Source organism: Triticum aestivum, chromosome 1D (genome assembly GCF_018294505.1).
Source record: "Triticum aestivum cultivar Chinese Spring chromosome 1D, IWGSC CS RefSeq v2.1, whole genome shotgun sequence".
Classification (NCBI taxonomy): Eukaryota; Viridiplantae; Streptophyta; class Magnoliopsida; order Poales; family Poaceae; genus Triticum; species Triticum aestivum.
In genome coordinates this window covers 396159937-396186726 of record NC_057796.1, presented here as the reverse complement: position 1 = coordinate 396186726, position 26790 = coordinate 396159937, and the positions used below count along the sequence as shown (strand labels likewise).

Below are 26790 nucleotides of genomic sequence, written 5' to 3'. Positions count from 1 at the left end.
GGTACATCGTTTAAATTTGAAGTACAAACGCCACCCTACGGCCATTTTTCATAGAATCACGGTCGAATCCTAGCTGCCAATAGATACTACTATTATTTACTCCCACTGCTCACAAATATAAAATGTTCTAACCTTTTTGTGATTCGAATGTATATAGACGTGTTTTAGTCTTTTTGTTCACTCATTTCAGTTCGAATGTAGTTTATATTGAAACATCCAAAACATATTATCTTATACTCACTGTACTTTTGTATGAACTGAGGGAGTACATAGTACCTATAGTATTATGTGGTGCACTTGGCCGCTAGGAGGAACACTTGCGAGTTTCATAAGATCGAAGTAGGGAAACAGCTGCAGAAAATTGAAACGAAAGGAAAAAAAAAATCAAACAGATCTCAAATCTCGATTCCACCACCGGAAAAGGACCTCCACCTTCCGCCACCGTGACCACGGCGGCCAACGCTGCCGTGGCCGCGACGCTCCACTTCATTCCTTCGCCCACCCACCCACCCACCCCACCGCAGCGGCCAGCGATCGGCGATCCATGGCCGTCCCCTCCGCCGACCGCAAGCGGCGCCCCTTCCTCCTCTCGCTCTCCCTCTTCCTCCTCCTCTCCGCCCTGCTCGTCCTCCTCGTCCTCTTCCTCGACTCCTCCGCCCAGTCCCTCCCCTTCCTCCCCTCCCGCCCCTCCCGCCTCTCCGCCCCCTCCCCCTATCTTCCTCACCAGCAGCACAGCCCAACCCCAGTTCCCACCCCCGGAGGCTCGCCCGACTCGCAACCAAACGGCCCGGCCGCTGCCGCTGCAAAATCAGATGTCAAAGCCGACGCATCGCGGCCGAATGCCCCCGCCGCCGTCGCAGGGGGCAGCGGAACCAGCACCCCGTCACGGACAGCCGACGACAGCAGCCACCCGGCGGCAGTCGACGCGGATGCCACAGCCATCGATGCGGCGGGAGTGAATGGCGGCGAGGCCGAGGACGACGGCGCGGTGGCGGAGGTGAGGTGGGAGACGTGCAAGGTCAGGAGGGGGGTGTCGGCGACGGACTACATCCCGTGCCTCGACAACATCAGGGCTATCAAGGCGCTGCGCTCCAGGCGGCACATGGAGCACCGGGAGCGCCACTGCCCCGCGCCGCCGCCCAGGTGCCTGGTGCGAATGCCTGCGGGTTACCGGCTGCCCGTGCCGTGGCCGCGCAGCCGTGACATGGTGAGGACATTCGCGCTTGCCTTTGTCGGTAAGACACGGAAGCGCCTCTAGTTGTTCATGTTCTCTGCTTTCGTCGTCTGTGTTATCCATGCCGCTTTTATTGATGCGATTGGGAGGTCAACTGCCAATATCTTATTCAATTTTGGTACTAGAACATAACCAATAAACACTGCAAATAGGAGCATTCTCCTTTTATGGAAGCCACTGTGCTTAGGATGTCTAATTTGGTATTGAGAAGCAGTGTAACTATCTGATAGCATTAGGACCCTTGAATCTTGATCCTTCCACCATTATGCAGTTTTCAAGGCAGATGGTGAATCTCGTACAGTTTACCTTGATCAAATCAGTGCCTTCTGTAGCTATGGGTTTAATTAGCAGACCACTGATGATTGTTAATCTCCTTTCTGAATTCCAGATTTGGTACAACAATGTTCCTCACCCAAAACTGGTGGAATATAAAAAGGATCAGAACTGGGTTACAAAGTCTGGTGATTATCTTGTTTTCCCCGGAGGCGGAACTCAATTCAAAGATGGTGTTGCAAGATACATACAGTTTGTAGAACAGGTAGATATTACTCTGTCACCTTGATCTATGTTTGAACATATTAACTTTGCAAGAAAATTCTAAGTACTTTTATGGCCATGTGAGTTCTGTGTACTTGAATGGAGATGCTTCTTGTGTATATGTTTGCCCATGTTCAGTATTGCCTTTGGTAACGTTGAGACTTTAGGAGTGAATATAATCGTTGTGCAATCGCATCCAACAACAATAACACCACTAGCAATCTTGCTGGATCTTTCAAAAAACAAACAAACAATAACACCACTAGCAAAATAACACTATTTTTTCTCGCGGTGAAATTAATAGCTTTTCATTTATTATCAAGTTCTGGATACAATCAGCCTTTGGTTAGTTTCATGTTGTTGTTTTACCCTGTTTTAACAAGTATAACAGGTAATTATGTGCTCTGAGAGGTAGAGTAAAATATTTACTGTTATTGTTTGATTTGCACGTACTACTGTGCTTGTATTGCTTAAATAAATTAATCCTATTGGGGTATAGTCATTTAATGATTTCCCAAGAATGCTGCCATCGGTTGTCTTCACAGATCCTTTTCTTTTCTTTTCTCTGAGGTCATATCATGATTTCCTGTTATAAATTTGTTGTAGATAATGCCTACCATTCAATGGGGAACACATACGAGAACTGTTCTGGATGTTGGATGTGGTGTTGCCAGCTTTGGTGGATACCTGCTTGACAGGAATGTCATTACTATGTCATTGGCCCCTAAAGATGAGCATGAAGCTCAGATACAGTTTGCATTAGAGCGTGGAATTCCAGCATTTCTAGGAGTAATCGGAACTCAAAAGCTCCCTTTCCCTGATAATGCATTTGATGTGGTCCATTGTGCAAGGTGCAGGGTCCATTGGTATGCGAATGGCAAGTGTTTTATTTCTCCATGACATTTTTAAGCTACCATAGTATCTATATCTCATCCTTTTCAGATAATTATACCATTTTTCTCCTGCTAATTTGTTTTTAAATGCCTATTACTATTGGGATGTGCAGGTGGAAAACCACTACTGGAGCTTAACAGAGTGCTAAGGCCTGGAGGATTTTTCGTTTGGTCTGCTACACCTGTCTATCGTAAAGAACAAAGAGATCAAGATGACTGGAATGGTTCGTGACCGTATTGTATAAAATTACATGTTCAGCCTCAGTTCTCATCCTATTAATACTATCATTAAGATTGCCGCAAGTGTTAAGGAAGTGAACTGATAGTCATATCTTTGAGGATTGCTGACAAAACACGCTATAATACTGACTGATGCAAAGTTGGACACTAGAGAGAAGTGAGGCAGCCACTTTTATCTTGGATCAATTCTGTAGAAAAGGATATCCATATCCTCCTATATGAAACATGCGTGGGAGGTAGAACAAGTAAATGGTGGCACTACTAAGCAAAGGACATCATATTTCAGTATTTTACTCGAGTTTCTAAAGATGTCTACAGCACAGCAGTATCTCATTAATAGTATGTATAGTTTGCAAGTAACTAGTGTCATTTTTATGGGCGGTTTTGTGCTAACTGGGAATCCTTTACATGTGGCAGCAATGGTTACACTGACCAAATCAATGTGCTGGAGGACAGTTGTAAAATCTGAAGATATTAATGGAATTGGTGTTGTTATATATCAAAAACCAACCTCAAATTCTTGCTACCTTGAGAGGAAAACCAATGAACCCCACCTGTGTTCAAAGAAAGATGGATCACGTTTTCCTTGGTACGTTATAGCTTGCTTCATTTTTCTTGTTTTTGTTTCACCAAAGTTCAGTTTGCTAGTGATCTTTTAGCATCTAGTGGCCTCTTTCTGATTATAACTTTTGGTTCACGGGCAGACATCAGTTGTGTGATCGATACCATTTGCAGCCTATCCTTATTACAGATGTTGTAGATATCATAGTTTATTTGTAACCAATACTGCTTCATCTATACTAACCTGTTTTATCTTTGCTTTTGCAGGTATGCTCCTCTTGATAGTTGCATTTTGCCATCTGCTGTTTCCAGTTCAGATGAAACAAGCAACTCTCCCCTTCTGTGGCCTGAAAGACTTATCAGATACGCAAGTGTGCCTGATGATTCTGCTACTATCGAGAAGTTTGATGCTGATACAAAGTATTGGAAACAAGTCATTTCAGAAGTATATTATAATGACTTTCCAGTTAATTGGTCAAGTGTCCGTAATGTAATGGACATGAATGCTGGTTATGGAGGGTAAGAGAACACAAATTTGTGCTGATTAGTTTTATGAAATTCATTTTCTTATGCCACCAATATCAATCCTCGTAGCTTTTAGTGCTTCTACTTTTGCTTTTTTGGTGATGTTGCTTCATTGATGATTAGGGCCTGAGTTTTTGCCATACAAATATGTAGTCCGTTAGTACAAGATTCCTTGAACTCACTGATCCTCCCTCAGCAATGGAGTAAATGTTTCTCCTTAGTGGTTACTAATTATTTTTGACCACCAAGTCAGATGTCTGTTTTCTTATGGGGATTATGCAACCCAGAAACTTCCTTTAGTGGTACTACAGATTGTATTTCTGTAGTTAGATGTAGATGTGCACATGTTTTTTTTTTAACCTGGTATAGATGTGATTGATATTAACCAGGCTTAGTTTTGTTTAACCAGGTTTGCAGCAGCACTTGTTGATAAACCATTATGGGTTATGAATGTTGTACCTATTGGCCAGTCAGATACTTTGCCAGTAATTTTTAGCCGAGGTTTGATTGGGGTATATCATGATTGGTGTGAGTCTTTCAACACATACCCAAGGACCTATGATGTTCTTCACATGAGTGATCTCCTTGGAAGTCTTACAAAGAGGTAAACAAACAGTCACGCCTCATGAATTATAATAGGACATGTGCTCCTTTTTGTCAGACTATAGCCTGATATCAGTGTCTCCCTTTAGGTGTGACATCCTTGAAGTAGCAGCCGAAATCGACCGTATATTGAGGCCTGGCAGATGGTTGGTGCTGAAAGACACCATGGACATGATAAAAAAGATGCGCCCGGTTCTTCGCTCTCTGCACTATGAGACCGTAATTGTGAAGCGGCAATTCCTTGTCGGTAAAAAGACTTTCTGGCGTCCCCGGCGATAAAGCTGGCATGGACCAAACTTCTAAGGGAGTCAACCAAGGCACTAAGATTCTGTTGATTCTTTGAGTTCTGATATCTGATCAATTCTTTATACAACAGAGATGTGATTTGGCCGGGTCCAGGTAACCCTGAAGTTTTTGGTGGTATAGATACAACGCTTGTGCAGTCTCCTGTGCCGATTCTTTTTCCCTGCCAAAGCAAAGCAAAACAATAGGGGATGGTATAGTTGTATAATATAGTGCTAACAGATGCATACACAGAGGATACAGGATCATCTTTTGTATACTTGTTCAACAAAATTATTTTTGTACATTGAACAATAAAGATTTTGAAGCTTGCTCAACAAAAAATATGGGTCCCTTACGTTCTTCTATCTGTCTCCATAGTTCTGCAAGAGCAATGTATGCCAGGTTTATATCTGCGGATGTCCAGTACCTGCGGGCTACCAGAATGTAGACCCCCTCGCACGGTGCACAGATGTACATTTTCATTTTGCAGGTGGTGCACAGATGTATTACTCCTTTCCTCTGATGAGGCAGATACCTACCGGCGATTGAATTGAACACAAGACGAACTTGTCAAGGATAGCCATATGCATTCTCCGTTCAAGATTGTATGGATGTTTTTGAAATGTGACTGAATTTACTTTCAAATGCTTGCAGAACTTCGGCCTCCCAATATAGTGTTCTTCATTGGAAGCTTTTGAGGCTTGTACCATAGCTTCCTCCTTTTTAGAGAGGGAGAAATAGGCACTGCGCAGCTTTTCATAGAAAGCTTAAAATGGTCTTACAGTTACTGGACTAGCTAGAATAATTCTACCCGCTTGGATTGTCGTTTTCGATCCAGACGAAAATAAAGCATACGCCTGTAGATTAAATCTGGGTGTATAAATTTATATGCACCGAATCCAATCGGGGCCTCAAGCTGTTTTCCACGATCATTGCTGGGTGGGTTGCAGCGCGCGCGGTGTCGTCTTTGGTGCGGCAGCTGTACGAGGCCCTGTTAGTCTTAGGCGTCGGTGCAAATGACTGTCGTTGTTACACGGAAAGCAAAGCAAAAAACCGACTGCTGCCTGCGCGAAAGTTGAACACCCGCAGACCTGCTTGCTTGCCCCTTCCCCACTAGACTAAAGCGCCACTCCCCACGAGCTAAGTTAATCGTCTCTGGCTCGTAGCCGTAGTCGTAGCCTCGCAGTGGTTCGCTGCCAGATTACTCAAACCTGAGGAGCCTAACTGGGCCACTGTTGGGCTAGCTAACTTGTAGTACTAGTGACTCAAATTAAGCTAGCAAGCAGCCATGATTCAGGCGGGGAAATGCTCTTCCCGATCTTTCCCCATCCCCGATGTGCATGACATCCATATCTAAACTCCGTTCGGATTTATTAACGCATCTTCAACCGGAGCCCTCCCACACAGTAAAACACCACCCAATCAAACCTGGCGAACGCAGCCCAAACGTTCAGTCTGACCTGCACCCACATACTCAAGCTCATATCTGAGGATCTGAGGCGAATATAGGATAGACCAGACGTGCTCGGACGACGCCACATCGGACCTGTATATGCCGTCCCATCCCGGTCCCCACAAAACCTCACCCGGACGACAAACTCTAGTCAAACCTACTCCCGAGACCCCAAGGGAAAGCGGCCGACGAGGAAGTGGTGAACTCCAACAGCCCTCTCCATTTATCTACTTTTACTCTAGCTTTTGTTTTAGGTAAGCGCTGAACTCCAGCGGCTCTGTTGGATCGAATTGTACTAAGCTTAATCCTCTATCTATGTCGGATTGCTAGGTTTTATATGTTGTATGTCGATCTACGTAATTTGCGTGCTTTTGTATGGATTTGGGGTGGATATTCGAGGACCACGGTTGTGGACCGGTACAAATGGGTGGTGCCCGGTCACTGATGCGTCCATGGACACGCCCGAATGCTTGTCGTTTACATGTTCTTAGGGGGCCTTACGTTTTGAGTCAAAGTTTGATCGTACATTTGCATAATAAAGTATGAGCTATATGTAGTAGCAAAAATGATACCATTAGAAACATTTTTTTAAATATGAATCTAACAACATAGTCCCTCTGTTCTCAAATATACGATGTTCTGGATATTTTGATATGGACTATATACGGACTAAAATAAGTGAACAAACACACTAAAATGTGTCTATATATAAGATATTCTGGATATTTTAATATAAACTACACACAGACTAGAATGAGTGAACAAACACACTAAAACGTGTCTATATACATTTTCTTTAGAAAACAGTTAGAACATCTTATATTTTTGAAGAGAGAGAGAGAGTAATTTTTATGACACATAACTTATATTTTGTAAACTAAAACCAATGATCAAAATTTAACCCAAAATACAAGGAGACCTAAGAACATCTACAACTGGACTTTTTGTTCGGACCAGTCGGACGACTCGGTTATGACGCTCAATTTTTTTCGACCTAACCGGCCTCTTCAAATGACCCATATATGTTCGAACTGACCGACACCCCTCATATTCAATCCAGCATGAGCCGGCCCGGCGTGACAGATGCGTCCGGGCGTGTTCGGAGCGTCGGTCACACCCCGTCCCCACTAAAATCCCCAATGGGACCAAACCCTACCTTCACTCTCCCACTCCTCACTCCGATCCCCGTCATTCCCTCCCCTCCCGATCCCCTCCTCTCCCAATGTCGAGAATAGGCAGAGCATCCGACTGCAAGGACGACCACGTCGATTGGGACGCCCACGTCCATGTGACAGAGGCGGATGACAACGAGGAGCTTGTCGTCTGCATCGCACCGCAGTGGGCGCGGATGGACATGGGTGGTAGCTCGAGCTCCGCTTCGTACCTATCACCCAACAACGCAGAGCGGACGCGCCGTCTTATCATGCACCACGCGCGCAGCTCCGCTACCCCGAGGCCCTCTCCAACCCCTCCGACGGCTGCTCCTCACAATCATCGGTGGGTGCTTGTGCTCGCGCTTCCGTAGATGCGCCTGGCTGAATAGGAGGCGCACGCCACACGCTGCGAGAGGGAGCGAGTGAGGGAGAGGATGGCGACGGCTGAGGCATCTTCCTCCCACCGGTCTCGCGTCTAGCTAGCGGTCAATGCAGAGGGGCAGCTCCCCGCGGTAGTCCTCCTTTGCCCGCTGACCACGGCAGAGACGAATTGGTGGTGCCTCTGCCACAAGAACAGGCGCTCCAGCTCATCATCGAGCAGTCAGAGCGCCTCACGGTGGAGAGGGTGGCCGCTGACGCGAAAGTCCCCCAGCTCGCGAAGTACCAGGCATGTGTCGTCCGTCGTATGGCCGACATCATGTCCTCCTCGTCCGAGAGCAGCACAACCAATGACTTTGACGATGCCCCTCCCACTGCCGACGCCTATGCGGAGGACTACAACCGCACCCATGACCTCAACGACAAGGGACCGGCGAGGAAGTGGTGGCTTTCGACGCCCCCGTTCATCTTCGTTTAGTAGTTTAGTTAGTTTTTAGTTTGAATCTATGTCTATTTGGTGTGGTGAACCGTCTCTTTTGGTCCGATGAATTGTGATGCTATGTCCGTAAGGAATTATGTTAACGTTGATCTATGTCCGTTTGTTGCTATATTTGGTACGTTGATCCACATAGTTTCTCTCGCGTTGCATGAATAGCATGAATTCGGGGCCGGATACAAGGTATACGGTTGTGGACGTTGGCATTTGAGGGGTGATCGGTCACTGTCCATGAACACGTTTGGGCTCATACGCGGGAGACTGGATCTGGTAGGTCCGGTCGTAGATGCTTTAATGAACTTAGACGGAGGAGTAGCTCTGTAGCTGCTAATTAATTGCTAGCCTAATGGAGTAATGGCATCACCAAGCGATGCATGCTCGCCTAGCACACTGTTTTCCTCTAAAATTGTAGTACTAGCGGTTTTTGTTTTCGGAGATAGCATATGCTAACAGCCGGTGAAGTACTTTTTGAGTGGTGAACGCATATATACAATTCGTTTATTTTGCTTTCAGTTATCCCTTCATCTCTTTCTCTGCTTCTGTTTTCCCTGTGAGCTCCATGGGTGCATGCACTGTGCATGCTAAAGCTTGTTTTCTTTCTCTCTTTTCCTTTTCCTTTGTGAAAAGAGATGCATGCTAACGTTGTTGATATACATATTCTTATATGCGTATCATTTTTTCTTCTCATAAAGTGCCCGTCCGTACATGCTATTATGCATAGCGCATAATTTTGTGCGGGGAAACATAAGTAGAGTTAATCTCGATCAGACCCCACTAATTCGTTCCTGATCAAATATTGAGTGCTCGCTGCACTCGACAAAGAATCATTCCACCTTACGTTTGCTTAACTTTGGCTGCATATAGTCATTATTCTGTATCTATAAATGTAGCTATGATCATCTAAAAATGAATCAAAAACGCGAAATATAGTACGAGAATATGGGTGCATGCAATCAAATCCAAGGAGATGTTGAGGGATTCGGCTTGCCTGCTCCCTCCCCATGCTCCCATCCGTACTCCCACTTCATCCTACGGCTGTCATTTTCCCTTTTTCCTTTCTAATCTAATCATCCCCCTGATTTTAGGGGGTGGGGCCGGGCCTTATTCTGTTCCAATCAAAACAAGCCACGTATGTGGGAGCACGGATGGGCACACGCGCGGGGAGCAGGCAAGTCTCGTCTGATGTTGAGGGCACCTAACTGTACTGTTGTGCCCCCACTGCCTTTAATACAAAGGGATTAAGCAACTAAAAAAACAGAGGGATTAAGTACGCCCCATATATAGTGAATCCAATCCAGTAAGTTTCAATGCGCTAATAATTATTGGATCTCACATCACTGTCAAAATAAATTAGAGCCACTAGCTTGAAGTACAAATTCGGGACGTCCGGAAATTCCCTCGTCCCAATTGAAATCTAGTACATTCAGGCAATAGCAAGAACATGACAGTTGGGTATTCTATGTTTGTTGTGGAAGGTCACATGGGAACTGATGTAGTTATATCCACCCTACCTTATTTATCTCAAAAACTGACCGATGACCTCAAAACTAAGTACTATTTATTCACACATTTTTAGTTTGAATAACCAAAAAAGTAACAGCTTATTAGTGCATGCTAGCTAAACATATATTGATCGTCAATAACATATATTGAGCAAAACATATTTTTGGTCTCTTAATTATTCTAGAGGTCCCGTGTCTGAATTTATGGTCCCCAAGTGTCAAAGCCATCTAAATTTGGTCCCTTTCTAGAGGTCCCGTGTCTGAATTTATGGTCCCCAAGTGTCAAAGCCATCTAAATTTGGTCCCTTAATACCCCCCCCCCCCCTCTCCGTTCACAAATATAAGATGTTTTGGATATTTCAATATGGACAACATTCGAACTGAAATGAGTGAACAAACACACTAAAGTGTGTCTATACTGATTCAGAAAAAAGTTAGAACATCTTATATTTTTGAACGGAGGGAGTACACGTGGCAACCTAGCAAACAGAAATCAAGAATGGAAGGGGGGGGGGGGGGGGGGGGGTTCAGAAAAAACATAAATGTGGTAAATTTATCAACGAGTAGAAGAGAATTCTAATAATCATGGCAATCAAGATTTTTCTAGAACACCATGAAATTCAGAAAAAGGTTACAAAATATCACACACAAAAGAAACATTCATATTTACAGAAAAAAAACATCCACCCTCATATTCCCCCACAAGACCGACTTCGGGCATAATAGCAAGAACATGTGGCTTTGGTAGTATAATAATTTTAATAATCATAGCAATCAAGATTTTTTTGAACACCAAGTTACAAAAAATATTTACAAAAGAAGAAACATTCATATTTACCGGAAAACACATTAGTGAAGCTAGGTTCCACACATATTCCCCCACAAGACCGACTTTAGTCAAGTGTAGTTCTGACCCAAAATTTCCAGATCCACACTTGATCTAAGAAATGAAGAAGGATCATCATGATTGGTGTGGGTCAGCAGATGGTTTGGACTTTATATAGAGAAAAAAGTACGAAAAGCAGCGTGCCTGTGTCTTCTACCTGCAGCAGCGTCGGCATGCATGTTCTCTCACTTACACACGCGTACGTACGGCAGTACAAAAACAGTAGTACCTTATGTACTGTGCACCCTGCACAGAACTGCGACTTCTGAAAAGGAGAAAACAGTAGAATGTGGAAACATTGGCGAGCTCTCGTGCAGTTCCCTATTTGTTCCACCACCAGTGACATAGTACTACTGGGCAGTGGCCACAAGCTATTTATTTACACATGCGTATGTGGGTGCACACACGCATCAGTTCAATCACCACACTCGGTGAGCTGGTTCGTGATTGGATGCGTCAATTGCATGATCCATAACTCAGGCGTATAATCTTTTACCTTTTTAATTATCCAAAGGATCAGTGTAATAGAACAAACATAACAAGTCGACAAACATATTTTAGTACATACTCGATAACTCGAATCACATGCACCGGCTAACTCAGTCAGAAAAACCGAAGTTGATCAAGAAGATTGGGCATATAAACCTAATTATACATCTCTCTATTCACGGGTTGGCGTTGCTCTCTGGTCTAAACATGGACTTAAAGTGGACTGTAATTTTTGATTTTAAATTACGACTACTGGGTCACATGCACTATAGTTAGCTCATCCAAAACTCAAACTAACGGAAAATAGTGTATGTGCGCAATCCTGTCATCGCATCATCCACACTGGTAAGAGCAACTCTAACGCGCCGACCCATTCCGTTCACGTGTGTTCACATGGGTCATCATGGACAGAAAAATTGGCCCAACGCACCGATTCAAATGGACAGACGTCCGCTTTTCATCCGCCCGATGACGCATTCCTGGCCCAAATTTGGGCCTCTTTTGCGTCGGCGCAGACACAAAGCGGACGCGCGCGACGCCCGCATACTCCTCCCCCTGGCCCGCCAGCCGGTGGCACATAGGCCATTCTTTTTCACTCCCATTGACAACAAGCCCTCGCCCGCCCCACCCCGTCGCCGCCGACGCCCAGGTTCCGGTGCCCCTGCCAGCAGTCCGCACCCACACACCTTCCCCGTACACCGCCCCACCTCCCATGCCGCCGCCTCCATCGCCTCACCGTCGGGCCACCGCAGCTCCCCTCCCCCCGCCCTGGCATCGCCGCGAGCACGAAGTCGCCCCCCGCGCCCCCGGCCAGCTCCTTCGCCTGACGCCGCCAGACCAGCTACCTGGTCCAGGGAGGCGCACGTCTCTTCTTCGACAGTTTACCCCCAAGTCACAAATGGACTCCGCCGATGAGTTTTTTTCCACAATTTCCTCTGCGACGACGATGAGGAGAAGGTGGCTGCCGTGTTGGTCGTCCACGACCACCTCAGTAGGCAGCGACCGTTGTTCCGAGGCTCGATCCCAGGGCACTACAACGTTAAATCGCAACCAAGGGAGCGGCATTTCCTTCTTTGGAATGACTACTTTGAGACACCCAACCCGCTTTCAAACATCACCAAGTCCTCGGCAGCCCCACAATCTGTGTATACTAGTTGCTTGTGAAACTATGCAAAATGTATGTATATTGGCTTAAAAACGACAACAAGCTAGCCGCGGGCGCGTTAGACGCACTGCCGACCCAAACCAAAAACAGGGTGGATGACGAGCGGATGGCTGACCCAAACCGATAAAAAGCGGACAGAGTGCGCATTCGTTTGGCTCACCGCGTTGGAGCTGCAATAAACGGTTTGGATCAATGGCTTTGAGGTTAACTAAGCCAGGTCTTGTTGCCATCTGCGTGCTCGGTCACCAGTCAACACGACCGACGTACCTAGGACAGGAAAGAACAAAGCGACGAGGGGTCGGGTCGGGGTGCCTGCAGCGCAACGAATGTACGTACGGGCGCAAAATTTAATAACGTCACGGCCCCAATCATCACAGATCGAGAATCCGATGATGCCTGTGCCGCTACCCAAAACAATATGGCCCGTCCGTATACCCACTACGTCGTCTAGTAGTAATAAAACTAGAAAAATACTAGTCCTACTACTACAAAAGGATGCCCGGCCGATCCGACGTTGCAACCACGGCTCCCGATCGAATAAAGCACAAGCAACAGCACAGGTTAGCTATTATAGCCAAGCTAGCCTGAGGCATTCTTGATTATGTGCCTAGCTAGCTTGCTACTGTAAGATGAACTCAACGGGCCTAAACTAAAAGAAAATTAAGCAAAGGGTGCATCATGCATGTTAATTAGGACAAAGTGTAATAATAAAACATAATTATATAGCATATAGGAGTAGCTCATGACCTGGCTAAGCATGGTGTGTGGTTGTCACCGTGTACTCGAGGGCGAATAGGCATATTGTCTTGCATTGCTCACATCATCACCAAGTTAATAAAGCATATTTCTTTGCTTTTGTAGAGTGTTCATCAAAGCTTCGGCAACGGAACGTAGGGATCAGAAGCGGGAGGGAGAGAAGGCGTTCTCACAACATATTTTCTTCAGGAGTCAGGCCAATGAAAATGACTCTATTTTGGCGATCCACAGCTGTCCGTAGCATGGAAGCATAGGTGACAGAGGAGGAAAACTCGTAGGGGCACGCACCTGCCCAGCCGTGCTCAGACTATCTGATTGCCTCGCTATCGGCAAAGATGTTAGATCTCATATGAGGGCACATCAAATTTTAAGTTTCAGATTCTGAAACTTACAAATTTTATTTTTTTGCGAAAACTGACTTACAAGTTTTTCGTTTATTCGTACTATGTTTTGTGATTTTGTCGCTCGCTCGTACCAAGTTTCAACAATTGAAACAAATTTTAAAAACTTGTCAAAACATATTCGAATTGGATCTTATTTGAAAGCTCTTGTCACAAGAAACACAAATATACAAACGGAACCTAATTTCAACTTTTGATTCAAAAGGTATAAAAGATTAAAATCGAAAGCCAAAAGAAAGAAAAGGTTGGTGGCCCCACCCCGGCGTGCCACAAAGTGCCTCCCTGGTGGAGGACCGGGTAAAAGGAATTTTCTAAACCTATATGTGGATATCTACAGCCTATAGTTTTATATGGCTAAAATATACACTATATATGTGTGAAAAAATCCTACGTAAATGATCCATGTAGAAGATGGATACAAGTGTGTGTGTAAAAATTGGAATTTAATAATGATTGTATGTGACATGTACAAAAATGACAAAAGGAACCAGGAACAATGTAAATTACTGGTCACATACGAAGGACCATAGATGGCGGGTGAACATGTATTCAAAGTTGGTTGATATATGGTTTCCACAACAATGGGGTAGATGAATTTCGAAAAAAATGGGGCAAATGGCAACCACACTCACGGGTCCAAAATAGGCTTACCGCACAATTTTCCAAAAGAAAAAAAAATACTCCTAAAATCTTGTTAGAGATAGGGATTTTTCTGTGACCGTAATTTCTGACGAGGGCCAATATCGACATTCTTCCCTATGCCTATTTCATATGAATGGCGAAGAGGCAATCCAATGAGATAATAGCACAAGATTTTACGATCCCGCAGCTTGAATCATTGCAGTATGTCGAGAGAGTAGTCAACATAGCGTTTTCATGGGAATGCCTCATGAAGAAATTTTAAATCTCCAAGTACCATCTAGCTCCTAGTGGGGACCAGTCAATTATAGAGACACAAATATAAGTGTTTGATTTTCAGCCCTCCTCGGTAAATGGTTTACCAGGCGAAATATCAAGATGATTGAGTTGGAATAGAAGTTTCTAAGTAGTAGCTAAGTGTGGTGAGTCTAAGAGTCATGCATGACTCTAAATTGCATCATGTGAATGACATTATTACCGACAAATGAGATAATCTCAAAATTCATTTCCTCGTATGGTTATTATCTGTTGTATATGTTTTGTTATCTGTTAAACTCAAAATTCATTTCCTCATATTCGACTAACTGTCGCGTCCTAGTCCTACTTGGTAAATGGGTTTACCAAGCAAACAATTTCACATGAACCCTGATATAATATAAGTCCAAGTTCGAAGGGGACTCTCAATGCTTGTATCTTTGCATGATAGGTAAAAATCTGATGTGGCAACTTATTTAATGGGGAAAGAGAGAGCAACTATATCTTAATCTAGATATAGACTACCTTAGACCAAAACCAGGACATCCCATAAAGTTTCTCTCACAAAATACATTACGAGGGGTGTTTTAGATACAACACTAGGATATAGTGCACCACTATATCTAAACATCTACTACCTTCATTAATAAATGTAAGACGTTTTTGCAGTTCAATTTGAACTGCAAAAAATTATTACGTTATAAACAGATGGCGTATTAAATATCATTGTTATAGTAGTGCACTAGGACTGCCCAAATAGAAGTGTAAAAGGTAGCTAAGGGTGGTGAACTCCGAGAGTCGTAAATGTATACTCGAAAATAGAATATGTTTTTACCAGTGATAAAAAATAAAAAGCGGCCCTAGCTGAAAAAACATAGGAAAAATGCATGCCTATGGAAGGAAACATCCACTAGACGCATTCACCAGACACTCCAATAGATGAAGTTTATTTCTTATGGGCAGAAGGAAGAAGTTGCATTATGTTAATGGTTCATGATCTTAATCTCAAAAAGACAGGTTAGAATTCAATTCATTTGATTTCTTTTGTGCGATAGCCGTGCTATAACCGCAAATCTCGACCCCTATGGGTAAAAAAAGGGACCATTTAATTACCTTTAGCAACCAAAACCTGGTCTACCCCATTGGTTGATTTATGTGAAGGGTCGAAGTTTGAGAATTGAAAGCGAGCACGCGGGAAGTCGGTGGTCTATGCTCAGGGAGTGTTTGCACGGTGGGGTCACGTTGTCGTATAAAAATGGGCAAAGTGGATGCACAGTGCTTAGCCACAGTGCCGATCGATTTGGCGGATCACAGACGGATGGACGCCGGCCGGTCAGCGTGAGGCCGGGCCAGCCTGCCTGATCCATGAGATGAAATGAAATGATGCCAGGAGGGGCCATGCAAAAGACGATCGATGGAGATCGAGGCGAGCTCTAGCTAGCGATTCACTAGCATCATCCCTTTTCCCGCGCCTAGCGATCGATCCAGGGCACTGCACACGACACACGCCGTGCGTCCCTTCGCGAGAAAGTGAGAGGAGAGGAGAGGAAAAGGCTAGCTACTGTTCTTCATCTTTGCCTATCTCCTTTTCTTATTCTCTGTCTCTCTCTCCCTCTCCCTATCCTCAGAAAAAGGGGGTCGAGCATGGCGGCTGCGGCCAAAAATGAACCGGGAAGGGAGCTCGAACTCAAAGGCAGGCAGGAGAAACGACATCAGGCAGTGTGTGACAAGAGGAGGAGAGCACAAGCCAAGACCGCGGCGTATATTTTCTCATGAAAATGGGATGGATCTGTGAATTGTATTCATCATCTCAGTCTGGAGTTATGTGAATAATTAATAAAGTGGCTGCATGCATCGTCGGTCCAGATGCAGAGGCCGGGGTCCTCCTCCATTAAAAAAAAAAAATCTCAGTCTGGAGAGATGTCGTCCTACTCCGAATGAGTAACAAGATAGAGAAAAAAAATAGAAGACGAGGAAGGATAGCGAAACCAAGCTCACGGAAATTGCACCAGCCATGCATGCATGCATGGCCGGCCAGCCGCGCATGTCGGAGCTCGAAGATGGAGTGGGGGACGAGATCTTTGGAGAGAGAGCAACAGTGGGCCGGTAGCGCGCCCGCACGTGTGGTCGCCGCCGCCATGGGCCTAGATCAGTGAGTCTACAGTGTCCCATCCGGCCGGGGACCAGAGAAGATCGATCTGCCTTGAGTTCAGTTCAGTACTCCTTTCAAGCAGTACCCTCGGATCAAAATCCAGGGCATTCGGTCCCAATTATAGATCAGATTTTACAGGTTCAAATTTGACTAGTTTATCAAGTAAAAATAACCTAAATTACAGCTAATGTAATTAAGAAATGCATGCATGCTGATTACTACTCTCTCTGGAAAGGGATTCGATTGATGGTAATGTGGTTGAGGAGGTCGTACGCTGGGCTACTGTATGTGTGCACCAGAGGAGTACATGCACCATTCATGCAAGCTTTTAATTGGCACCTGCGTATGTCTCCATTTGCACAGTTATGTGGAACACAAACTTGAAGTGAAAATGCATGTGCCAGTACACAGCACAGCGTCTCACAGTAGCAGTGTCCAAATGTTTGCCAAGAACTATAGAGAAAACAATGCATGGTAATCAAAACAAAATGGAGAGGTTCCTTGCAATGGAAGATCTTAAATACCCAATTAACCTCAAATCTTGCGGTTAATTATGTCACCACGGAGGGTATGTATGGGACATTGGCACATGAGCAAAACATCAGCTAGCACTGATCAATCGTTCAGCTCCCAAAACTCCAATATTCAAATCTCAATTACCATTTGCCGACTGGCACATACTTACTCAGCTACTCACTGACCTAGGCGGCAGCTAAAATCATAAGGACTCGATCGAGGAAAAATTAAACAAGAAAAGGGAGAAGGACAGTGAAATCAAATGGCAAGAGAAATATAGCTCAAACCTTGCAAATTAAGCGCGAACGATGTATACATTACCGACACGTACGTAGGGAAGCAAATACGACAAGGAGGGAGGTCTCTTGTCGGCGAGGTGATCGATTCTACTATACTCGAGAGGTGCTTGGTGCAGCGGTGACGCTACTCCCTTCCGCCTGGGCGCCGGTGGGCGACGGCAGCGGTGAAGCCGCCGCGGTGCCGCTGCCACTTTGCTCTCCTCCTTCGCCGCGGCCCGGGACAGCCGCGGCGGCCGACGACGAGCTCGTCCCCTCCCCGGCAGCGCCGGCAGGGAGCGCCGGCGTGCGCTTGCGCTTCTTCTTCTCGTAGGGTATGCCCCTGGCCTTGGCCTGGCCGTCGCGGACCTCGCGGAGGTAGATCCGCACGGCGCGCGCGGCGAAGGGGTTGGACTCGGGCGCGTGGCCGCTCTCCTCGTAGGCGGCGCGGAGGCGGCCGATGAGCGCGTCGAGGGAGCCCCAGGCCTGGCGGAGCGGGCAGGGGCAGGGCGCGGGCGGGCTGGGCTGGCCGTAGTGCGCGCAGCCGGACGCGTGCACCTTGGTCTTGCCGAACTGGTCGAGGTACTTGAGGAACTCGATGACGTGCGCGCCGCTGCACCGCGCCAGCGTCAGCGGGGGGCGGTGGTTGCGCAGGTACTGCAGGAACGTGTTCCAGTCCCGCCGCTTCTGCGACTCGTACCTGCTCAGCTGCTGCTGCGGCGGCGGCGGCTGCGGGGGCGCCACCGCCAGCGCCACCGGCTGCTGCGCGTCGCCCGCGGAGGAGGACGAAGGGCCGGCGGTGCCCGGGGAGTCCATGCGGCTTGGAGGTTAGCCCGCCGGCCGGCCGCCGCGCGCGGCTGGAGCGGGCGATCTGGCAGGGAGGGGGTAGTGGAGACGCGCGCGGGGGGCGGGCGGATGGGCCGAGAGCGACGTTGGCGGGGAGGCGAACCTGGGTGCTAGTGAAGTGAAGGGGACGGACGGAGGTGTGATGCTTGAAGGTGATAGCTGGGGAGGGAGGGGAGGGGAGGGGAGCGCGGTGTGGGGGCCGGGGAGCATTCACGTGGTTGGTGGCCCCCGGCCGTCGCCGGAACAATTCCCTGCGCGCTACGTACTCCAGAGCGTACGCACGGTGCGCGCGTATGGATGAACAGTCGTAGTGCATGTGCGCGTAGGGATCGGAGTAGAGGCTCAGGCTGAGGCGCCGGCTGTTGCATGGCCGGCCGGCCAGCGGCCGATCGAGATGCGGCATCGCTCGTGTGCGTCGGATTGTGGCAGCGTTGAGGTCATGCTGTGTCCAACAGTGGCGAGTGTCGGCTGGGCCGGACGAGGAGATATATTAGTACTGATCAGTACCCTGGTAACATGGTTTGCTATTCCAAATTCCACTTGTCAGACCTGAAACAGTTATCAAACTCTTTCTTAAGAAAGATAAATTATTTCTATATGTTTGCAACAACGTATGTATAGTTAATGAGATGAAAGATAAAGCATTTTTGGAGCTGCTGAGGTGTGACAGGGAGATCCTAATTACTAAGATTTGCCGTAATCAAAATAAAGTTAGCCATTGGCTAGAAGCCTATAGAATAGGAGGTTTGATCAATGTAAAATACATAGATTAGGTGGTACACCCATATATCTGAAAATAATCATAAATATGTGATTTGATCAATATAAAATATATAGATTAGGTGGTACACCCATATATCTAAAAGACTACATCAACGGTATAATACTTCTTTTCTTGCAAAAAAAATATCTAATACTCCTTTAAAAATTCCCCAAGTACTTAAAACACCTAATATATTATGTATAGTAAACTACAAAACATTTTATAGAGTAAACATGGGCATTCCTCGTGTCGTATTTCTTTTGGGCCGGGCTTCGGCTTCAAAAAGCCCAACCAAAAAACCCAAGTTTGACCCAACATGGAAATGGAAAACAATGTTATTTTTCCTGGTTCAAAACAATAAATTAACCGGAGCATATCAGTACATTGTTATGCATATTTTCACTGAAATACCATTTTTTAGCATTCCCTGGTTTTTTGGGCTGGGCCTTCCGGCCAAAAATTAAAGCCCAAAACCGGCCCGATGGTTGGGCTTCGGGTTCGGACCGTGGGCAGGGCTGCCCATGTTCAGATTTAGTGCTTTGACATGCACTTGTAAACATAGATCGTAGCTAATTTTATAATCTTTTTACTCTAGTGTGGATAATGCATCATTTTTTGTCACTACTCACTAGGCATGCTTCACATTTAGTACTAGTGATCTACTCCATCTATAATGCACACTTATTTCACTATTGCTCATTCACCTAAACAAGCCGGCGATAGACTAATTGAATGAAGACCCAATGTACATCTATAAGTAAACCATATAGCAAAAATAATATCATAGTTGTATGGTTGTTAGCGGACCAAGTTAGTAAATCCAACGGCTAAAAATAATTTGATGACATGGCTCATTATTATTCATGAGAGTATAAAATAACTATTAATGCGTTAGAAAATGAGGATCAATCCACGACATCCGCATCCGCTAATGAAGCAAGCATATATTATTGATTACTGAATATCTAAGTGAAGCCCATCCTTGATGCCAAATGAATCGGCTTAAGAAAAAAAATGAGGTTATTCACAAGTGGATCTGTCTCACAACTGTATCTTCACTAACCGAGATGAACCCTATGACATATGAACCTCGTGTGACGGAACAATAGATAAAAACATTATTAATGTATGGTAGTGATGGAGCCGGAGCGGCGCATGGCAACCATGGAACCAATGGCGGAGCTTGATGAAGATTGTTGAGGGGCCAAGAATCTAAGTTATGCATGAACTTTGAGAAATCTTTGATTTTCAAGCCTAATAATTAGGGAAACACTTAAGAGTTTTCCTAGAGTAGGGGGCAATTGCCCCCTTTGGCCCCATGAAGCTCCACACTACATGGAACCATGGTTTTGTACTAGTATCACATAATAAAATAGGAATCGATCATGTGCACTTATAGCCGAGACACTGGCTTTACGGTTTGGTCTCAATTTGGCAACTACAGTTGGGTGTAATCACATAGAGGTGAATTACGACAACATCGAGGTGAAAGAGACAATGAAGAATGGAGGTCGCTCTTTCGGTCTATTGGCGTCAGGTTTTGATGATATATATCATCTTGTGTGTGATTTCCCGCATATTATTCTTGAGCATGCTCTTAGAGAGACTAATTGCGTTGTCCATGATTTAGCCAAACTAACTAGAAGCAATCCGTACGCGTGCGGGGTGGGTGGACAGAGATGGTACACTTACGGACGTAAGTTACGGATATGCTGTTACGGGCTAAAGTGGCAAATTATGGCTGGACATTAGGTGGGAAGGGGGGCAAGGATTGGTGAAAGAGGAGTCCGTGAAAACCAATCCGTGTAAATTTTATGTAAGTGTATCATTTTTGGTGGCTGGAAGATCCACCCGTAGAGATTATTGATACTCTTGTAAAAGATACCATGGTGATTACTTTGCAATAAATACTCCCTCCGTTCCTAAATATTTATCTTTCTAGAGATTTCAACAAGTGACTACATACGGAGCAAAATGAGTGAATCTACACTCTAAAATATGTCTATATACATCTGTATGTGGTAGTCCATTTGAAATCTCTAAAAAGACAAATATTTAGGAACGGATGGAGTAGTACTTTGAAGTAAAAGAAAATAGGAATCAATCACTTGCAACATTAATGCCTTTTCCTTTTCGATATCACTCCAAAGTTGCAAAATTGGAATATTAGTGGAAAACCACCAGCTGACGTCCTTTCCACAGCAGAAAGGAGTCAACAATTTTGAAAATTGTGGCAATGCGTCCACATCCTCATCTTCAGTTCCAGACGTTCTCCCTCCGGTCTCCCCTACACTCATCACCCATCTAGCCCACCTGAGACTGAGAGCCGACTAGCTAGCCAAACATTTCGACATGTGCTTCACTCAATTCGGAGGGAGGGCCATGCATGCGTCCATGCATATGCAGCTCGATCGTCTCTTTCACCATCGCGCGCGCGTCGCTTCTTCCATGAAACAAGTGTGTCGTGGTCATACGTACAGTGGTCCAGAGCATTGTGTACACGTTACTCCTACCTGAACCATTTAAGCGATCGACCATGAATGTGTCTGTGCTAATTGAGAAAATAAATATGCTTAGCAGATTTTAACATTAAATCCTACTAGGACCGAACGATTTGAGATGCTATCCCCGCGCATGATCCCGACCGTGACGGGCCTTCAACTAATCGTTGCCTAAAATCTTCATTTTATACGTGAACCATATTCATCGCAAAAAAAAGCTAGATTGATCACGATCGACCATGAATGTGTCTGTGCTAATTGAGAAAACAAATATGCTTAATAGATTTTAACATTAAATCCTACTAGGACCTAACGATTTGAGATGCTATCCCCGCGCATGATCCTGAGCGTGACCATGACGGGCCTTCTCTACTACCTAAAAGAACAGTAAGGTTCTGTTTCCCGTCTTACGTCGGTCCTCCTTCGTCCGCCTTTCGTCGAGCATTCCGCTCCTCTTCGGCGTGCACATGGGCCAAGCCCAGCAAAACCGCGCCAGCCCACATGTCCCTCGCACGTTCTGCTCCCATCGCAATGATCAGGCGCGCTAGGTTTGCGTCGCCGCTAGCAACAGCCCACCCCTCGTCTCCTCTGCCGCACCTCGCCCTTCTCTGTTGGACCTCGTCGCCGCCGACCTCTGGTCCGCCATCACCGTCTGGACCCCTCCCCACACCCCGCCAGCACGCCACTAGACGCCCTCCTCGCCCACGCGCGGTGGCCTCTCGAATCCCACGGCTGCGCTCGCCCCTGTCCTCGCCGGCGTGGCAGCCTCAGGACAGGTAGACCCCAGCTCCGCCGCCTGCGGCAACAGGTCTTTCCTCCACCGACTTGGGCCAAGGAGACCAGCCGCCTCCTCCTCTCGTGACGCACCAGCCTGAATGTTGGTTACTTACACTATTTTTAATTCAATTGACTTTTTCAATGCAGATTATTGAAACTCTTATGAAGTGGCGATTGACTAGAATCAGGGGCAAGCTGTGGATTTGTTTGCTTGAACAATAGAGATTGCTTGGATTAAGTGCGGGTGAAGATGTACTTGTTGTCTATATCTGAAATGAAAAACCTGATGAAGATCCTTTCGAGGTAAGGTTCTCTTTGACTGTTCGTTCTTTGATCTCTTTTCCCATCTCCTTATAGTCATTTCTTAGTTCTATTTTTTGGGTAGGCGTCAGATGTGCCTCTTCTCGCACTGAACAGGGCCATCAAAAGAGCAGTCAAACAAGCTACACTGCAATAGGAAAAACAATGATACATGGCACTCTCCCAATGTGCTCGCCCAGTATAATGTAAAAATAGTAGTAGCTTCTTGTTCTTCAGAAAGTAAATGTAAACATCTGTTGTAAGATTCCAGTACAGGTAAGATTTTGATGTGAGATAATAGTTGTGTTATATTTATAAAACAAGGTTCTGTACTCAGTCTAATGTTTCGTGCAGGTAAAGGCAACAGCTGCTAGTTGCTCTGCCACATGTGCAAAAACAAACTTAATCCTTTGCCGAAAATAATTGTACTAAGCACTAAGGCAGGGGTGAAGCCAGTAGTCAATGGGTTATCTCCATACTCCAGGTTCAGCACTAATTACTATAGATTAGTGTGGTATTGCCGAAAACAATAGTACCAAGCACTAACACAATCACCTGAGTATATTACATGGGTATAGCACTGATTACTATTTGATTAGCATCAATTTCTACAGGTTTTGAAGGTAAGAGATTCAAAGTCTGGCTGTAATCTCATTGCGGTCGTTTCTTATCTTCAATGGGGACTGCATGTTTTCAACACCATTTTTATCCCATATCCAATAGTTCTGATGGCAAATAGACACCGTGTTACTTTAACTTTTTTTGCATGGGCGTGTCCTTTTATTACGTTGGAACTTGGAAGCGGTATGTTGGTGTTGCATTTGTGACACTAAAAGTTGTACCTGCTAATGATACCAGGTGGTATCTTGAGAATGTGTTATTTTCTTGAAATAACCATCATTGTTTCGTCACTTGGTCTTTATCTTAAAAGATGGAGCACATATTGGCATACACTAAAACATAGTAACAGGCTTGCCGATCAAAACATCTGTTGTCGGCTTGTTCATCTTGTATATTAGTTAAAACCAGATGGACAGTGAGTCTGAAATACAGAATAGTTTTTTTCATCGTCGCGAAATATTATATTGCTTTAATCAATTTGTATATATACATTTTTTTCCTTGGCTGCCAAACACCCCGTCCAAATAAAGCACAATCAATCTACGCATTATATTGCCAGATGCAACCCCAAAAAACAATCGCCAGATGTGCAATTGAGGGTGGTGGAAATCTTGGTCTGGGAAGGAGGAGATAATTTGATGAAGGAGAAAAAGAAGAAGAAAATAAATAAGAAAAACAAGAATAATATGTATAAATTTGACATGATTAGTGTTGGACCACTAGAATTTTATGTTCCTTGTCCGTTTAATTTTATGCTCCCGTTGCAACGCACGGGCAATTACCTAGTCAACTAATCGTTGCCTAAAATCTTCATTTCATACGTGAACGAGGCGACCTGGTGTAATTAACAGTGCTGGCTAAGCTAATATGCTATCCGATCCCCCGAGCTAAGCCAGCTGCTCACGTACACGTCCCGATCGACAGGGACGGGAAAGCAGCCAGGGAGCGAGACATCGCAGTCTGGAATGAACTTTGGATCGGGTCACGTCGTCAGAGATCGGTCGATTGCCCGAGATCGGACCGGATCGAGGTTAGTGCCCGGCTTTTGCTTGCTTTCGCCGAGCACTAGCGGCCAGCCTGATTGATTGGCGATTATTTTAGCGCCCATATCGGCGAACATGGCAGCCCCAACGTACTCTGGCCGGAGATATCGCTTGGAAAAACGGCGACGGCGACGGCCGGATTTCCCCGCGGGTCAGCTGAATGTGTACGAGGACCAGGGACCGGAGATCAAATGCGCGTCGGTCTCAGGTGCGCGCACATGGGAGGAGCGTGGGGTTCGGCGCGCGTCGCCGTGGTGGTTCTGGAAGGGTTTTTGAACTGATCGGTTTGACCGTGGGGGTTTATGAGTAGCTGGACTAGATGCGTCCCAACTGCAGACCAGACCGCGCGCCCCACGATATGCATACCGGAAGGTGACGTCCGGAGGAGGGAGAGGCTCCCAGCGAGGTCACGTGTGGCCATGCCTGGCGTACTTCGGGTATCGATAGAAATGAGGCGAAGGGGCAAACAAGCATGTGGTTGGACGGTTATGCCTTGTACAATGGCCGATGCTTAACCGGTAGGGATGGCACCCGCAGGGTATGGGTACGGGTGGAGCTATCCCATACCCTTACCCGTCCGCCGTGAGTTTACTCATCATCCATACCTATACCCGTCAAGGGTATAATTTTTTTCCCATACCCGTCACCCGACAGGGTATATGGGTACCCGCGGATAAAAATACCCGCGTTTACAACACATCAATTGAGTAGAAAATAGTTGTAAAAAGCAACATATAATCATAAATTATTAATAGCAACACATCTTAAACAACAATGTACAACAACATATTCTCGTAAACAAAAGTACTTGCCTATAAAGTGACATATAAAAATGTTAAACAACAACACATAATCATAAATAACAACACATATGCATACACTTTAAGTTCACGAAATCATGATAAATTATAGAGATAATTTGAATACACATTAGAGTTTTTACCTAGCGTGATTAGGCGGGGAAATGAATATACCTATCAACATTTTAGATGGGTACATGGGTACGCGGGCATGGGTTATATGATCCCATACCCGTACCCTCTCTACCCGATGGGTATGATATTTTCCCATTTAAGTATTCATGGGTAATTTTGTGTCCCATACACTTACCCTAATAGGGTTTTTACCCACAGGGTACGCGGGTAATGGGTACCCATTGCCACCGGTGCTTAAAGAACGAGAGCAGCATGGAATTTTAAAATATTGTTGCCCCGCAATGGTGAGCGCTTCTTACGGGTGCTTAGACCACTTGAATTAAGGTATAGCAAGGCTAAATCCACGGATGGTCAAGCACCGGCTAGCATCGGAAGCCAGACTTTGCTTCTGTCCCTCCATCTAAGCACCCGCGTTGTACAGGGCCTTAGAAGGACAGTGGTATCCCCAGCCCATCAGGGTTTAAATCCTGGTTTGACTTCGTTTAGTGGAAGGAGACGTTCCCGTCGACTACAAGGCGCCTACGGTGACTTCGTAAAATCTCAAGACGATACGCCGGCTCAGTCTCTCGGAGGTGCTCATAGGGATAGGGTGTGCGTGTGTGTGTTCATAGGGATGAGTGTATGCGCATATATATGAGCGCTTGCGTCTATACTGTGTTCAAAAAGAAATTAGGCTAAGGGAACTAGGCCTAGCCCATCTCGTTCTTTTTCCCTTGTAATTTTTTTCCTATCTACTTTTTTGCTGGGCTATACTAATATATACCAGATCATGGGCCCCTCTAGGCATGGGCCTTGGGCCGTCGCCTCTCTGGCCATACACCAGGCCGGCCTGGTCACCGAGGGTATGCATCGGGTCAGAAAAAGCTAAACGTGAGAGGAGGTTTATAGCTTAGGGCATCTCCAAAGCCGACCCTTATATCGGCCACAAATGTTCGGGCCAACCTGTCCAAACATTGTTTGCCATCCAACGCCGTCTTGCATACTTCCGTGAACTCGTCCAACTCTCTGAAATCTCATGAATTAGACGTAGAAAGTTTTGCGGGCGTGCAGACATCACCTGGCTAAACAACAACATGTAACACCAATCTTTATTGTCTACGTTGCTTGTTACGTTAAACCCGTAACAAATTTTACCTAGATGTGGCATCTCTCCAATACTGATCATGTAAGGTGATTTAGCATGCTTGCATTGGCGGAAGGTTTGCTAGTGTTTCATTTTTCTGGCGGAAGCTTCTACTAATAATTAGCATTGCATTTGGTGGAAGGTTTGCTAGCTACAAACATATGTTTGGCGGAAGGTAATAGAAGGTTTAGACAGATGATTTGCGCCACATACAACATATGATTGCCAAATTTGGAACCAAACACAGAAATAGGCTAATAACCTTCAGATGGACCAGCTGGTGTTCGAGTGCCGGACGCTGGTTCTTTGTAGCATCCAGAGGTGAAGCTAGATCCATGTGATCCTCGACAGCTCTCCTCATGATAATAGCAGCAGACATCACCGCAGAAGGGCAGCATGAGCATCGTCGCAAAGAATTTTCCATTGATGCAGATAATTCACTCTATCTAGGGCGCACTTTTGATCTCGCCAGATGCGCCCCTCAAA

The 26790-nt window shown here is 45.7% G+C and overlaps 2 protein-coding genes across 2 annotated transcripts; one reads left to right on the top strand and one right to left on the bottom strand.

The window, feature by feature from the left end:
* Nucleotides 1-526: 526 nt before the first annotated feature.
* LOC123182343 (probable methyltransferase PMT23) lies at nucleotides 527-5220 on the top strand. Its single transcript, XM_044594873.1, has 8 exons — nucleotides 527-1207; nucleotides 1623-1772; nucleotides 2378-2648; nucleotides 2778-2888; nucleotides 3322-3493; nucleotides 3733-3984; nucleotides 4400-4594; nucleotides 4683-5220. The coding sequence occupies exons 1-8, from the start codon at nucleotides 545-547 to the stop codon at nucleotides 4870-4872; spliced, it is 2004 nt and encodes a 667-aa protein (XP_044450808.1). The 5' UTR covers nucleotides 527-544; the 3' UTR covers nucleotides 4873-5220.
* A 12006-nt stretch (nucleotides 5221-17226) lies between these two features.
* On the bottom strand, nucleotides 17227-18350 carry LOC123182342 (protein G1-like7). Its single transcript, XM_044594872.1, has one exon. It carries the CDS (start codon nucleotides 18209-18211, stop codon nucleotides 17510-17512), a length of 702 nt encoding a protein of 233 aa, XP_044450807.1. The 5' UTR covers nucleotides 18212-18350; the 3' UTR covers nucleotides 17227-17509.
* Nucleotides 18351-26790: the final 8440 nt, after the last annotated feature.